We start from the raw sequence: 17,808 nt of genomic DNA on the forward strand, positions 1-17,808 counted from the left end.
TATGCACTTAAATTGAACTCTCATGTAAGTAATTTAGTTACCAACTAATATCACTATATCGGTAATAATATAATTTACTATCGTGGACTCAATAAACGAACTACGAAGTGCATATGGTCTATTTTTTCAGAAAGAAAATTTAATTTCTAATCAATAATTTTAAATAATCAATTTGTTAAAAAAATATACATATATAATCAACAAATAGCAACCAAGACCAACTAAATTAAATATTTTTAAAACACTTAAATGTTTTCCTATATATAGATTATAGGTACGCTTAATGGCCTAACGTAAAAAAACTTTTCAAATGATATTATACATATATTATTCCCAAAATGTATGTTCTAATAATGTCCATTTAAAATATGATCGTTATAAAATCGCATAATGAAAAATGTAAAATGTGTGAAATCGTACTTTCCAATCGTCGCTGGTGAAACTGTCTTCCGACATGAATCTTTAATTAAACAAGGTAACCGATACTGGTATACCATACAAATTGTATATAATTTAAATTAAAGTTGTATTATATAAGATTTAAAATAATTATTAATCAATTTGTTTTTGTTTTAAAAGGTATATTCGATATTCTATTAATTTTAAATTACAAAATTAAATCAGCTTTTTTTAAACAGATAAATTAAAGATTATTAACATAAATTATAAAATATATTTAACCTTATAGAGAAAACAATAAAATGTGATTGTTTCTAAACAATTATACAATCTATAGGTCTTATTTCATATCTATGTATATTCATGAAAATTATTGGTGATTACTGGATATGAAATATTTTTATTTTAATCATCCAAAGTTGAAATTAAATTAGTTAGGTTAGATTAGAATAATTTTTAATTTAATCAAAACAATAGGTACAAACCTCCACCAATTTTATAATTTCAAATAATAACATTAAACGTTACAAAGGACTAAAATAACAGGAGAGTATAATGGAAATCATCTAACTACGTTGACGGTAGAATAACACATACGTTTTTACAAAAAAAAACTCAAGAAAAATCGAAATTCTGTAACTAGAATAAATAATATATTAAGATTTGATAAATGGAAAACAAGTATTTGAATGTCGCACAAATTCACATTAATGGCACACTAATATATGGCAAAAAAAAATTTCAAAATCTTAATTTTTTTCATTGAGGGGTGCTGGGGAAATATGAAAAACGATAAACGATTTTTGCGGGTATAACGGTTGTCGCAAAAATTTACACAAATGGAGTACTAATGTTTAGCAAAAGAAAAATTTTAGAATTTTAATATTTTTAATGAAGGGACCATCGAACATTTCTCAAGCCTCCCGATAAATTTTTGAATTTGTGGTTAAACCATATCATACAAATAGCGTATGTAAAACATGTTTTTCTATGTTTAACAAAAACATTTTCAAAAATTAAATTTGGAGGGGGGGGGGCTAGCAAAATGTACGTTGAAAATACGAAGCGATGTTTTTTTTCTATTCCACTCATTATTGAGACGGCGACAGTTCATGTCAGAGTATGTAGTAACATTGGTTTAATGAAATGTACCTATATAAATGCGTAAATTTAATATAATACATTCTTATGAATACGAATGAAAATCCGGAAGTACTTCTGTTTAGCACACACTCGTGGACTTCTTTGTTTATTTTGCTGTTATTTAAAGATTTTATTTTTAATCCTAAAACGTTGCGTTGAAATGATTTCACATTTGAAAAACGGATCTGGGTGGAGGGCACGTGTTATCTAATGTATAAAACAAACTTATATCTATTGACTAATATATCACAAGATTTTATTATAAATAACTTAAATCATGTGATAAATAAAATCGTCATAAGATCAATATTTAAATTTTTCCGTTCTTTTCATAATCTAAAATATGAAACTATTATAGATCGTACTAAGTTTTCATTTTCCTTTGATTTTCTTTATTACAATGACATTTTTTGTTTAATCGACATTAATCAATTCCTTTTTTTATTTTAGTCTAAATCATTGGTAAATATCGGTTCACTTGATTACACAAATATAGGTAATAATGTAATTTCGTCATTCGTTATTTAATTTTAATCCTTATCTCTATCTTACTCTTAATTCTTTCCCAATGTTTACTTACTCGTTTACCATTTATGTTTTTTTTCGTGCACTGACAAGTTACTTAATTCAATCAAAGCGTTCGTGAAGACCTTCAAAAGCATATTAAAAAAATAAAATCAATGACACGTGTATAACAATATTATATTGTGTTCACTCAAGATTATGTTTGTGAAGTTGGCATCATGTTAAGAATACGTATAAAAACAGTATCAACTATTTGATAGATGTTTCTAGGTCATCTTTGTTTTATCATATTATTAAATCATCGCCATTAAACTTTTAAAATCCCCAACGAAAATGCTACTACCATAATTGCGGGCACACCACATCATTTTACCAATTCTAAACAACTATTATATGGTTGCTTGGTTTTGATGAGGCTTTTTTGAATTTTTCTAGAACTCATGTTATCTTTGATGGGGGGTTAAATGTTGACATCAGCACCGATACATTATTCAATTGTAACAATTTATTTCAACAAATTTGCTTGATTTTGATAATCATCCTCTGTGTCTTCACTTGATCTATGACTTTAACACAACAAACCGTTAATTTCGAATTCCATGTCAATAAAAGGGTGAATTTGTTTACTTTTAATCACAATGCTAGGGATTCATTTTAAAATTACCTACTCAACATTTGCACAGTGTTTTGTTGAAAAATAATTGTTTGATTTTTTTTTTTCTGGAACCAGACAATGTGCTGGCGCACTTGCAAAGATACCATTAGGATGTTACTTTTTTGAGAATTTTTCAAAAATTAGGGGCTTTAAATAATTTTCAAAAGGACCAATCAAATTATAACGAATCCCTAGAAAATGTTTGATATGATTTGCCGGTGCCAACTTGACGGCCATTTCATTATTTCTAATTATAATATGAGTGCAACACGACACATATTTCGTTTTATACATTTATTGTTATAAAATTAAGTCGTTTTCCGTAGTATAATATCGCCATAATTTGTATTTGTATTTTTTTATTTTGAATGTTTTATTTTAGTTACGGATAATTTGTACTCCATGGTTGTATTAGTTATAACTTATGTTGATATTAGTAATAAGTAGTTACCAACCGGGATTATACATATATCTATTTGTTATTATTGTAAACTATTTAGTTTAATGCAGGAAACATTGTCTTTAGGGTTATTACTTAATAGACTATCTATTACAATAATCCTTTTTGGTCTGTGTTGATGTTTTTGTCATTAATTTCAATATTCTAATATAATAATTATATACGTATATATAGTATACGTATAAATATAATATTTACACAGTACCTAAGTCGTTAAAAAATTTTAAATGATCATAAAACAAAGTGGTAGTCTAAATAACTTTTAAAGAAATACCGTTTAATATCAATCGCTATTTAATACTTTACTTTAAATATATTAATACCTATATAATAAACAATAGTGGTGATAAATGATAAAAAAAAAAAAAACTATTATACTTTATTTACGTTTATTATTGTTATTTAATCACAAGTCGTTTCATCGCTATCGATTTATCCTTATAACAATAGCTGAACAAAAAAACAAACCGGAACTTTTGATCTACATAGGATATATTATTATACAATACGTATAATATATTATAAGCACAGTCCTAAGTGTCTATTAAAGATAGTCAATTGTAGACGGTCAAAAACAATTCTCGTTTTTGTATAATATTCTTCATTACTTGTCATTGTGCCCGTCTGTTGATCTGTTAATATTTACTTATGTGGTTGTCCCCGTAATGGAAAAGGGAGGGGTTTTACCAGGTATTCAAATAGTTGTACCAGTATAATATACACAACACTAAATCATATGACTAGGTACCATAAAACAACGAGCATTTGTATTTTTATGAGCATCAAATATAATTAACATTCTGTACAGTACACAATTATACATTTTTATACACTATAAATATATTATATAAGTACAAAATAATACAACGTCATAACTCAAATTAATAATTCGAGTCATTACGCTCACAACTATGGCCTAATCAAATACAAATGATATGTATTTTACATAATATATATTATACACATAATAATTAATAATAATAATATAGGTAATAATTATATTTATGTATATATTTATAAATATAAATATACCTATACGAAACAAACACGGAAATCAAAATGTTCACTTAGAATGTGTAAACAATTTATTATAATTACGTAAATATAATAAGAATAGTATATTATTATATTATATAGTATTAAATGAAAGTAGGATTAAGAAAAATAACTAAGTTTATACACGAGTGTTCGTTTACCCGTTTGGGTGTGTTGTATGATTGTTTTAATATAATTAAATATTATTATTATCATACAATCAATAAATACATAATAATAAAGCACCGTGGCCTGATGCGGTATAAATCAATAACTTAGTTAATAAAGATAACTGACATATGGTTGGACTTATATTCACACTTATAATTATACATTTTTATGTACATGATAAACACACGTAGTTATATATAATATATTATAGTATGACCTATTTATTTATGGCAACAGATAACGCGCTATTATTCTCTGTAATAATCACGTAACTTTTATTTAAAAAAAAATAACTACACCAATGAATGACTATTAGGTAGCAACTGTTACAGGTAAAAAGACAAAAAATAAATACTTATTTTAGTCATATGGTTTATAACATTAAGGGCTGTTAGTTTATTTTAACTTTCCAACAATGCACTAAACTACTACATTAACGACCCAATTGACTAGTAAAAAATTAAAATATATAATTAAGCATTGTTTTGTTATTTAAATATAAAACAAACGAATTTCATCATTGCTTTTGTAAGCCTCCTGCTCTAAAACGTGATTGTTATTTATGTATAATGTTAACCGAATATGAGCGTTAACTTTTAATTGTGTTTGTAAACTTCAAAATAGACAGGGAAATGTGTTGAGACGAAAACAACGTAAATTTCTTATAAGTCGACTGTAATCCAAGTATGACGTGTCGACGTTTTTGCAGAGATTTGCGAAAGTAAAAAATGATAACGACTGATAATGAAGTTCATATGGCCATGAATAATAGATCGCTTTTGTTGTTAAATATCTCGGCGAAGGTTGTGAGTGGTTGAAAAATAAAAACACATAGACACGCGTTAAGAGAAAGGTGTTGGGAGGAGGGTCGCTGTTAATTATTTTTACGCGTAAAAAAAATAATAACAATAACATTAAAAATAATGAATTCAACATTTACGTGTAATTAGTTTAAGTTAAAAATAGGTAAAAATTTTGAAGAGGTCAAATAATATATGTGAACATAATAATATTATTTGGTAGGAATTTAACGCGTAGTCGAGGGACACGTATAGATGATTGATCAAAATGATCATCATTATAATATACTGTTGAAATGACAAGCACACGCGAAAATATCATTATCACAAAGTTTTATAGTCAATATTAACTTTTTATTTTTTAATGACACCAAACAGTGGTTAAATTATAATACTGCGCGACCCATTCGTTTACATAATAATATTTTGTTTTATCGTGTGATGTCGTTCGTTTGAAATTGTTAAACGCACTTTTTTTAAAAAAAAAACGACCGTAAAATCGATGTTAGACGGCATCTAATAACAGTCACTACATATATACGACTGTTACAGTACCTATGTTTACCTGTAGTTGGTGTGGTTGTTGAGTTTCGTTTAAAACCGTTTGTAAGAAGTAGCCGTTGATGTATTTACACCGGAATGTCAATCGATAAATAACTGCGGTCGAGTGGGGCCGTTTAATAATTTTCAAACGCAGCCGTGAAGGCAACGAGATTTTTGAACAGCGTTCACAGTGGCCGCGCGTGTGTGTATAGTGGAACTTTAGTGCACTCGAGTGAGGACAGATTTGAAGTACTCGAATACTTTGTAGTAGACTGTATGCAATCGAGGGAGTATAGTTAAAAGTGTAGAGTGGTTTGGGTGAGAAAGAGGTGGCCGAGTGGATAAATAACACTACCTAATATTGTTGTATAAAAATACATTGTTAAATATTTATAAATTATTAAATAAAAAACAATTATAAAAGAAATTGGGGTCGTGGATCGCGTAGGTATCGAATGCCGTCGAGTCTTGAGAGAAAGCAAGTCGACGAAAAAAATAATATAATTATAGTAATTTAATTTACCAATAAACGCTGGAAGATCGTTTTAAACATATTTTTTTTTTTTTTCTGAATTGCAGTGATAGAAACAGATAGCAGAGAGAATAATATAATAGCTAGAATAATATTATATCCGACGGAGTGCGTAGTGTGTCATTTTAAAGAAATCTGGCCGTGTGATGTGAGAAAATACATAATGCATATCGACATAGTGCATGCGACACCGATGTATAGTCGTCTACCGTGCATTTCGTTACGGGTAAATGCAACAGATTTTCATTAGATAACATTGTTATGTGTAGTTTTTTTCTAGGGCTACTTAATTGAAAACATTCACAAGCACAAAGACGTATTATAATAATTGCGTAATAATATATTTTTCGACCCTAAATACACTACTAATAATCAAAATGTATTTTTTTTTGCTTTTTTTTTTTAGAAAAATACCGTTGTAATATTATAACGTAGTCCACTATGAAACCATATTGAATATTATAATATTATATTATATAAAAAAGAGAGTAATTATTATGTTAAATAAGTTATTTTAAATATTAATGTATAACATATATATTATGATAGTATAATAATAATATTATAAAAATTAGACAGCTACATATTATATAATTGTGACGATTTCTAAAATTGATCATTATTAGCACAAAAAAATCGTTGGGTTTTAGATTACAACAACAGTATCTTTATTTATTTATTGAAGAACGCCTGACTCATACAAGGGGTCGATCACATGAATGTTCGTGCAGAATATAAAAAATAAAATAAAATGATTATATCATATTTTTTAAAAAACTTAAATTTTTTCTTATAAATTTATCTTTTTAACTAATACTATATGACTAAATCCAGAATGTGTGTGTCCAACGTTCTCCAAACACAGATGCTTGTTGATGCGTTGATACGTTAACGGCGACCACGACGGTGTTGGTTTTCTATATTGAATATTTTTCCGGACTCGATCATGAAACGTATCCCGTGAAACACAACGACTACAGTCTTTACTCTTTCGAATTTTCATCAAACGGTATACATTATACACCAACACGTACCTACACAATGATGCAAAAAGCGTGTTTTACATGTCACACGATCGGTGAGATGCGTAATTGGTTTACGAAAATCTCTTAGACTCTAACCCGCCTCACAATCCTCCAGAACACTCGAGACGACAGCTTCCGTAGTACTTGAGTCGGTGGTGGGATGGTGGTTTTCTGGTGGTGTATGATGTCGAGGAAGATGGCGAGAGGATCAGGATCGTGTACGTTGGATTATTTTATTGGTGCGATCAGGGTCGTTTAGGTTAGGAGGGACAAGTAAAACAGGGTCCGTAGGTGCGTGTTATTTGTGGCTGGGCTTAAGAGTCGCAAAAACGACGGAGAGAGTGTGGATGATAAACGCGGTAGCCGGGTGGTGGTAGAGTTCGGTTGTTTAACGTTTGGCCACCGCCTCCGTATTTGCTGATTTCGCCGGAAATGTATGAAAAGCCGGTGACACTAGTAGTACCGTCGGACGTTCCGGCGGCCTGGTATCGCCTCTCGCCCGTCGGCGTTGAGGCGAAAAGCTCTAGCTACAGTTCCGTGACCGGTATCGGCTTGTCGTTGCGGTGCGGCATCGTGTTCTGGTGACGTGGTTGCTGTGGCTGATACATATGTTGATTGTGATGACTGTACGTGCCGTGGTGCAGTGGAGGCGGTGGTGGGGGTGGTGGTGCCGGTGCCATCATCATTATCATGTGATGGTCATTGCCATGATGCTGATGCTGATGCTGCTGATGCTGGATGTGCTGCTGAAAATTCTGCAGATGGTGGTGCTGCTGCTTGTGCTGCTGGGGCTGACTGTGGTGCTGAACACCACCATGGTGCTGGTTGTGCTGCTGCAAATTGTGGTGTGTGGGCTGATGGTGGTGATGGTGTGGTTGCTGTTGTTGTGGTTGATGTCCATGAGGACCAGTGTGATGTTGGGTGTTTGTGTTACGTACGATAAATTCGTCGTCTGAGAATGTCTTCTGGTATTCCAAGTCCTTTCGGTTCACCGTCTCCTTGTTCCAGAATGTCTTCTTCAGGGAATGGTGCAGACGCTTCCGGAACCGGTACGCCAACAACAACATGAGCGCTATGAATGCCACGGTACATCCGAACACCGCACCCACAATGGCTTGCTGTCTAGTATAGTACTTTGCGCACGATAGATCATCGGATCCGAGAGAGTTCAGTGGCTTGTCTTTGAGCTGTGCCGGGCTGGCGCAGTTCACATGGCTCGTGTTGCGGCGAGCCAGCAACTCCTTGAGCCACAGCACTGAACACTCGCATACCAGCGGGTTCTCGGTCAAGTCGATCTGCTGCAGTTCTTGCCAAGTGACCATCGCTTCGGCAAACGAAGTGAATGCGTTGTTGCGCATAATCAGGTTTCGGAGGTTAGGTAGCCCCATGAACGCACCGTTCTCAATGGTCGCTAGCTGTTTGTTGCTACTAAAGTTGATCGTTTCTAGGTTGAGGTTGTCGTTAAACACGCCCTTCTTAATTACAGACAGTTGGGACGCGCCTGATACGTCGATCGATCGCAAGTTGACTAGCCCTTTGAACGCATTTGGTTCGATCGTAACAAAGTCGTTTTGCCCTACACACAGGTCTTCCAACCGATTCAGGTCAGATAGCTGTTTGGTGGGTATAGCCGACAGCCGGTTGTCCGTCAGCACCAGCCGCCTGAGCACGGTTAGGCCCTTGAAAGCATTGGCACTGATGTTGATCAATGCCGCGCCGGTAAGTTCGAGCACGGACAGCCTACCGAGTCCCGCAAAACAGTCGTCGTCCAGCGTAGTGAACGCGTTCAGGCCGATGCGCATCTCAGCCAGATTTCCTAGGAACTTGAATGCGGGTGTGGGTATAGCTCGGAGCTGGTTGTCATCTAAGTACAGCACCCGGAGTCTGGTTAGGCCCTGGAATGAGGCTGGATCGATTCGGGTGATGCGGTTGGCGCCCAAATCTAGTTCCTCGAGTTTGGGCAACGCTGCAAACAGCCGATCGGGTAGGTCTTCTAGATAGTTGCCACGCAGGTTCAGAATGGTGAGCGACGCTAAACCGATGAACGTTTTGTTGTTGATTGATGAGATCTTATTGTGATTCAGGTGGAGCTCAACGAGCTTCTCCTGGGCCTCAAACCCTTTGTTGGGTATGTTTACCAGGTGGTTATGCGATATATCCACATACTGCAGTGCACCGTAAAACTGGAAAGATGCATCTACGATCTTAATGCGGTTGTACATGAGCATCAATCTCTGGATAGACGGGTTCAGTGTGATCGGAATCACGTCTAGGTTTCCCTCTTTGCATAGGACCACCAGCGTGTCGTCGTCGCATGAGCAATTTGACGGGCAGTGGGCCCGAATCATCACGGTCACGGCCAATATCGTGAGGGTCCACGTGGCCGAGACGCGGTTGGGCGCAAACATTTCTGTCTGGTGTGGCTTACACGGTTCGTGCGCGTAACATCTGCAAAACAATAACAAAATTTGTTAAAAATTGATAAAAAAAAGTTAATAGTAAAAGATTAAAATCATAATACAAAAATGCAATTTTTGTTAAAAATTGATAAAAAAAAGTTAATAGTAAAAGATTAAAATCATAATACAAAAATGCAACTTTATTTTAGATTTAAATACATGAGCACCGTCACTTGTAATAACTTGCACTCAGGCCCTTTCCAATATCATCATTTATACATATTGTAGTATTAAATGTACTACCGTATTATGATTTAGCGCCCAATTTTAAGCACAGCTATAGTTTTAATTCTAAATACTTATGTACATATTATTTAATGGTACCTACAGCTAGTTTTTAATATGATTTTATGACTGTTAAGTACTGTTAGAGCGAATATATATTTGATTGTATAGCCATATAATAAGTGATGTAAAATGTACATAAAATGTGTGTATTATCTGTAGAACAATCATAACAGTTGTATCCGCAAATATTAACGACTTCATAAAATATATTATGTTTTAAAATGCATTAAGGTCAGGGTATAGTGTCGTGTTTGGCTGTTGCAATGACGTTTTTTAAAAGGTTTTTCTTTGTTACTAGTAATGTTAGCAATTGCATGTTATATAAAACGAAAAAGAAATCTAATGAGAAGGAAAATATTCCAAGGCGTGTATGCTACAAATCAATAATGCACACCTGTTTTTGCATACTTCAGAAGTAGGTACCTACCAAGAATTATTCTATATATAATACATAATATTGAAAGCACACGTTGATAAATAATAAATATGAACCTTTGGACTTAAGCACAATGTCTTTAACCTTTTGTGGTCACCTAAATCACTTATCGAACGGCCAAGGTCGAATTCACAAGTATTTCGGCGAAATAATAGTTAAATAATTATTGTTTACACGTCTGTTTTTCTTATTTTTTATTTTTTTATCGATACGTTCGCATGCTAAACTGCGAAATAGGTATTGAACATAATAAACACTACAGTTGATTTATTACGAGACCCCTAATCATGATTGATATATCACATGACAATCTGCAGTATGCGTGAGATTAAGTGAGCCATAAGTAAATAGGTGCAGTGAAAAGCTATTTAAATTTTTGTATTTAAAATTGTACAGAATTTCATACATGAATACGTCGCTTAAGGAGCAACAAAAGCGATTATGTTATTATATGACTCACGTATGGGGGAAATAACCCGAGATTTTTTAATATTTATTTTATCGATCATCTGCAGAGTATGACGAAAGTACACTACAATATACGTTATTATTAAAACACGTATACGCGATGCACTTAATAGTAAAAATAATAATAATAATAACAACAATAATAATGATAAATTATAATAGTATATGTAGACAAAGCAGGGATTTGTTGAAGTTGGGTTAGATTTTGGACTCAAAAATATCGCGTTGAACCATAATATTTTGCAAACGCTTAAAATAAAAACGTGGTCTGCCGAGGCGCGACCAAACCGATGGTAGGAAACCGAAACTATTCCGACGCGCATGGAACAGCCACCTAACCGTTGTCGTTGTCGTTGATTTATTACTATTATGGTTTAATTATTTTTTTCAGCACGTTTTTGTTATTCTTTGTATTTATTTTCGACTCGTAAGCGAAACGATTGTATTAAAAATGTTTTGGTCGAAACACACATCGCAAATATTATGTGTACAAACAGTGATGTTTTGGTTTTTTAAACATTTTTTTTTTTTATTTCACACGTTCGCACGTTATAAATCGACCCACACACGATAATATAATATTATCAAAATGCTCAACCGTGGTTTTTATTCTGCATTAATGAGACGTGACTATATTTTTATATTGTGCACTGCAACAGTGAAACGGGCTTGTGTCTGTGTAGAACTCGAGAACGAACAAAGAGACGAATACAAATAGAACAAAACGTCCGAGTATTAACATTATAATCTGATGGTTAGTGATTTTTGTTAATGTCCGTCGTAGAGATATTAATTCCGATAGTGTCCATCAATATAGGTTTTTAGATTTTTCACTGTTCATAAAAGTTACATCACTATAATTGGACATGTATATTTTTCTACTCGATCGTGTCGTAAGCTACATGAAAATCCGAGCGCATTAAACGAATATTTTCTTAACATTCTTAGGTTATGTTTTTGGTAGGAGAAATCGTTTTGTTTTTATTTTACGTATGTGCGTATTTTGAAATGTTGTTCCTTAGATATTTTATTTTTCTTATATTTTTATTTACAAAGGAAAATGCCATTTGCTGATTTATTTTTTCCAATAGAATCACATTTTTTTAAATAATATTTTTAATTAAATAGAATTACCTAACCTATCCACAGAATTGTATCAGACACTTTTCGCTAAAAGAAAATAATATATTTTTCAAAGGTATTTGAATTACGTAGTTACTACAATTTATTTTGATGATAAAATATTATATAAAATTATTCGTGTTGTACTATAAAGGTTGGATTGCCAGTTAACTTTTTTTTTTTTTTTGATATTTTTTGAAGTTCTTTTGAGCAATTAAAATGAATAACTGCGTAGAACCGTGAATTTTTGAACAAATTTTAGTTTATTAAAGTCGTTTTGATCGTCGAGAAATGGTAAAAATATAAAATTGTGCCACTTGCCGGTGTGCCTGTCGCGCAGAAACCTTAATATTATATAAATTATTCGGTTCCATCCACTTGACCGTCACCGTAAAGTACGAAATGGGCTGATTATAATAATATATCGTTATTAAAAACTTGCACAAAACCGACGGTTAAACGACACCATATAAACTTTTTACTTTTTCAATTATGTTACTGTATATCGACATGTTTTTGGTAATTGTTTTCCTCCGTATACACGCACGTGGACGACGAAAACAATATTATTACTTGTACTATTTCAGTGAATTTAAAATTATTCAAAAGTACCTAACAGTCTTATATCGGCTTTCATCAAGCATGGAACTGGAGGGGTGATTACCATTCCTCGGGGGTTCGCCTCATCCGATGTTTCATTACATATTATATAATAATATGTGTAATAGTTTTTAATTAGCTACGGAACGTAATAGGTTTAAGTTATAAGTATAGTAAGTACCCATACATTATATGTGAACGATGAGCACTCGCAAATGATTTACATTCAATTTTGATACAAAGCCGACCACGGCTCATTATGAGTTCATCAAAACATCATTCCTGCAGTATTCTGGAAATTCTGCGCTTAATCCATTATTTTTTTAACGCGCGACGTCCCCAAAATCTAACTTTAAACTTTAAAGTTTCCTCATCCATCTTTCCCCCCACTCTCTCTCTCTCTCTCACTCTTTTTTTCTCTCTCTATCTCTCTCTTTCTACGTAACACGCACAACGGAATCGTATTTCCGGTACAGCTTTAGGTACCATTATTCTACAGTCCGCCAAGCTGAAACACATAATTATTGACAAGTTCACCATCTCGTCGAGTTTCACGTACGATTTGCATACCCGCAATGCATTTTACACGTGTACGAATCGGCCGTGTATTCGAAAAATACAGCAGTCTTTACTTTCGTTCGTGAATTTATCATTTAAACGGTTTACCTTTAAACCTATATACATAAGTATATAAGTATGTAGGTATTATACATAGGACCGCAATAAGTACAATATTATACGTATATAATAGGACCTATAACGAGTGCGGTCGTTCTGTTCCGTCCCATCTGCGCACTGCAGATTATATTTTATATGCACACCTATATTGTATATTATTGTTATGATTAGATATGATAATATTATCATCATTCGAAAAAGTTCGTACCACGGACTCAGCAAGTAAACGTATACACAGCATAAACACTGCAGTGATATTATAGTGATCGCTTATCGATAAAAAGTCATCGTGCGCGGCGTTATGTATATTATATTGTTATCTGCAATAGATAGTAGGTGCTGTTTTCAAATTGAATTTTGTGTTTTTATCCGACTCGAAAAAAATAATAATAATATTATCATAGTCGTAGCTGCGGTCGTTTTCTGAGATAGGCTCACTGCAGTGATTTTGCGATTCGCTGCTGTGATAAAAGCGACTGTGTGTCGCAATAGCACGCCTCCTATTTGGGCGATTTGTTCCCGTCCCGATACTGAAATGACTGAGCGCCGGTGAGGACGGGTGACGGCGTTCTTATAATAGTGTGATGAAGGGAGACGGATTAAGACGGAATCTCGCAAGACGTGCACCTTTCAAACGTCGTCGTCCCGAGAAAGCATGGAATTAAAAGCTAGTGGTAAATTAACGAACATAAATCATATTATATATACTACTTCTTATTCCACCAGCGCCGCCCGCTAGTAAACATTGATGACCTGTTCAGTGGTCGCCGCCTAACAAACGTTACCGCAGCAACCCCGGCGTATACAATATTCGTCATCTGCTTTATTAATTATTATTATGCATCCATGTCCAACGATTAACGTGCATAAATCTGCTCATCGGTGGTTAAGTCATCCGTGTGCAGGCAATATTAATAATATAACATTATTATGTTATGTGCGCACGAGGAGATCATAAAAACATATTAAATGTTAAATACACATCTTGTTGTTTAAATACGGACAGCCCTGGGTGAAAAAAATGAAAACGATGCACCGTCGGGTGGGTGGAAAATAAACGAAAAAGCCTCTCTGTAGGACTCCCGAAAATATTACATTATAAATCCTACGGCGCACCCGCATATATTAATTTGAAAAAAAAAAAAAAGTGTACAATAAATTTTAATATATTATTCCGCTGTTTTCATTTTTAGGTCACCGCCGTTGTTGTTGATCAAAACGCGAGAGATACGTCCATTTAATATAATAATTACTATTTTGCCGTGTTGCCATTGCCTGCACCCGGTTAACGTCGTATAATAATATTTAAGCACACGGCAATGGTGAAAACTATATAAATTGTGTTAGAGAGGTTGGAGATGAGTACCTATCCAAAAACGACAAAGCCAATCACAGTATATAATATAATATTACAGATAAATAAATAATAGATAGCTTATAATGTGTACATATGAAAACTATGATCATTATATTAATACTATTGTTGTTTATTATACGTGGACTGTTCGTTCTCCTGTTTCCCCTAAATAACCTTATAGCAGTTATCGAGATGGAAATATTACTAATTACGCGTATCATAATAATATTACATAATGTCATATAATGTACATCCATTTCGTCGTTTGTATAACTGCAAATGATAACGACGTAATAGTATTATAATTTTTTTTGTATAGATAACTTATATATAATATAAATTTTGAACCGTTACGCGTTCGTCATTGAATAATATTTTAGTAATATTTTAGGATTTTCGTTTAGATAACACGAAATATTTTCCATTTGTTTTTATTGTTATTTATTTATTACTATTTTTTTTTTTTTTTTTTATCAACGTTTTGTTAATAACTTATTGTTTTATCTTGAAAAATATTTTCTGGTTTGTTTTTTTAAATTTATAAAAGCCGTTTAGCTTATTCGGGTGAACTGTAAAAACACATTAGATAGTTGGAAAACTCGGTAGAGTAGATAACGTTTTTATATTAATTCTATACGATACTATTTTTTTAGGAATTTTTTGAGTTGATTACATAATACAAATCGGTATTAGCCAGCTTCATCAATATTTGTTTATTTATTTATCTTAAATTCTTTGTATAATCTCTCTTTTTTTCTTTTTCATCATTTTAATCCTAACCGAGGGGAGGAGTTGTTCATCAGATGGATGCTATTATTATATTATTTTAAGGGTAGCAATTGCATTGTTGTAGAAAATTTGTGTCAAAAAGGATTTGAATAAAGATCATACAAACGGAGGGATTTTTCAATACAACCTCTCTGTGTTTATTTGTTCAATATAATGTCATTATTTATTTTAGAGAGTTTTTTATCGCTGTTCTAACAGTCTTTGCTTTTGTCATTTTTTATTCTCATTTATATAATGTAAATATGTTATACATTTTTACAGTAGGTGATGGGTTCATTTCAGGAGACAAATTTTTCACATAATATAGGCAAATTTAATATTGCCAGTGTGACAATGGACGATTCTGCGATACACGTTAGGCGATGACGAGACACTGTTTTACAGAAATATCATTTTTTATTGTTTTAATTATTTAAGCATAATTTTTGTGCCTAAATAGCTAATTGGAAACATTTTTGAAATCGCGTTGGAATTGAATGTTTGTTATACACCGTCTTTAGAATAATGTTTTATTAGTATGTTACACATAAACATTAAACATATATTGTTATACAATGATAGTACGAAATCAATCATCAACAATGGAAATGTTGTGTGCATAACGGTAAACGGTTGTCTGTCGTGTTGACGAAGTGCTGCAGCCTGCAGCATTAATGGCGAATAAAAGGGGGAGGACCAAGGAGGGACGAAGAAAGAAGTTGTAGGTAAATAAATAAACAAAAATCCGTCAAAATCCATTCGTCAGTCGATTTATTATTCAACAGACGTTCGATTTATATACACAACACACACACACATACGTCTGTTGGCCTGATGGTTTTGTTTTGTTTGGTCTCAACGGAGGCCTAACCGGCAGGTGGAGTTCGCACTCCTTGTAGGATAAGTAAATCGTCCTGTTCCTTTGAACCATTTTCTCGAGCATGTTCAAGTATACCTACAGAATCCAATGTGGTCGTAGTCTTCGTGAAAATATACGAAGTAATTTATATGTATAATATACATATATAACAAGAAATTTAAAAAAAAAAGTATACAAGAACCTTTTGCAAGTTTAATCATTATTCATTCGCCTACTGGTCAAGAAGCCCGTGAAACGTACGTCAAATACACGCGTTAGTCTTTATCTCTCTATTTTTCTCTTTCTCCCTATTTCTTCATATAATATATAAATATATTATATAAACATTTCATATTTCATATTCTTAGGTATGTACAGGTGCTCGCTATAATTAACTGTTCCGCAAAAACGTATACCCAACGCGCGCATGATGATACACCGCCTTGGAATGTAAATTTCTTCAGTAAAACAGTCACAGAAATATTTTATTTATTTTTCTCAACAATTCTGTGCGCGACCGGATAAAAGCATTCGATGCGCGACTATACGTAGATATATTTACTCGCATACACGCATAACGCTACGTATTATATTACAGGGTATAGGTATGTGTTGTATACACATCAATACGTACACACTCATACTTCCATACACACAATATAAGCGTTTATGTGTTAGGTGTGTTTGTGTGTGAGGATTTAAGAGATCACCGTACACCATGATGACCATGGTCGGCGGATTTCCTTAACTTGGTTAATAGGTGTCAAAAGAGGTACGTGATTGGACCGATCTCCGGGTACGATGGAGTTGACCTACTTTTGTTCATAGACTGTACACAGTGCATAGAACAACGCTCAAACGAACAAATTTCATACATTTATATATGATCTCAGACGGGTAATTGCTCGGCGACGTTTTGTTTTCGCCAATTACATATTGTTCTCCAGACAAATTGTTTTTGTCAGACATATTTTTGGTGCAAACGTTTAACACAGCAATTCGTATATAAATATATATATTCGTAGGTACTTGAATACGGTATATTATATATACATAAATATATATATATATATATACGTTCGGTGATAAAACAACAAATCTTTTTCGGCTTTTGTCGTTTAGGGAGTTTTCGAATTACACACCCAGACGTCACACGAATTCCTTCGAATTGTAATTTTTCTGAAAGCTCTCCGCTTAAACAGAAATACAAACAATATAACTTATAACGACAGCATAAGAAAACCTCTGCTTACGCCGACTTTTGAATTTCGACAATAATACAATATTCCTGGAGGATTTAGTTTTATAAGTATGTGCAAAACTTTATATCTTTTTGTTTGTCGTGTAATTATCATAATTATAATATTATAATAATAATAATTTATCATAATAACAATATACACGGAGGCTAATCCTGCAGTTTGCTAAGACTATTTGTAATCCTATCTTGCGTGATGCACTTATGTTACATTATTGTATATGATG

The 17,808-nt window shown here is 33.0% G+C and overlaps 1 protein-coding gene across 1 annotated transcript in view; it reads right to left on the minus strand.

Moving 5' to 3' along the window:
* Window positions 1-5,639: 5,639 nt before the first annotated feature.
* Window positions 5,640-17,808, minus strand: part of LOC107165870 (uncharacterized) — a 35,558-nt gene continuing 23,389 nt past the window's right edge. The window contains exon 2 of the mRNA XM_015514300.2: window positions 5,640-9,736. Within this exon, the coding sequence (XP_015369786.2) occupies window positions 7,816-9,696 (1,881 nt within the window). The 5' untranslated portion in view covers window positions 9,697-9,736 and the 3' untranslated portion in view covers window positions 5,640-7,815. The remainder of the gene's footprint in view (window positions 9,737-17,808) is intronic.

The sequence above is a fragment of the Diuraphis noxia genome, unplaced genomic scaffold (assembly GCF_037042655.1).
Source record: "Diuraphis noxia isolate RWA-SAM2 unplaced genomic scaffold, SU_Dnox_SAM2 contig0001, whole genome shotgun sequence".
Taxonomy (NCBI): domain Eukaryota; kingdom Metazoa; phylum Arthropoda; class Insecta; order Hemiptera; family Aphididae; genus Diuraphis; species Diuraphis noxia.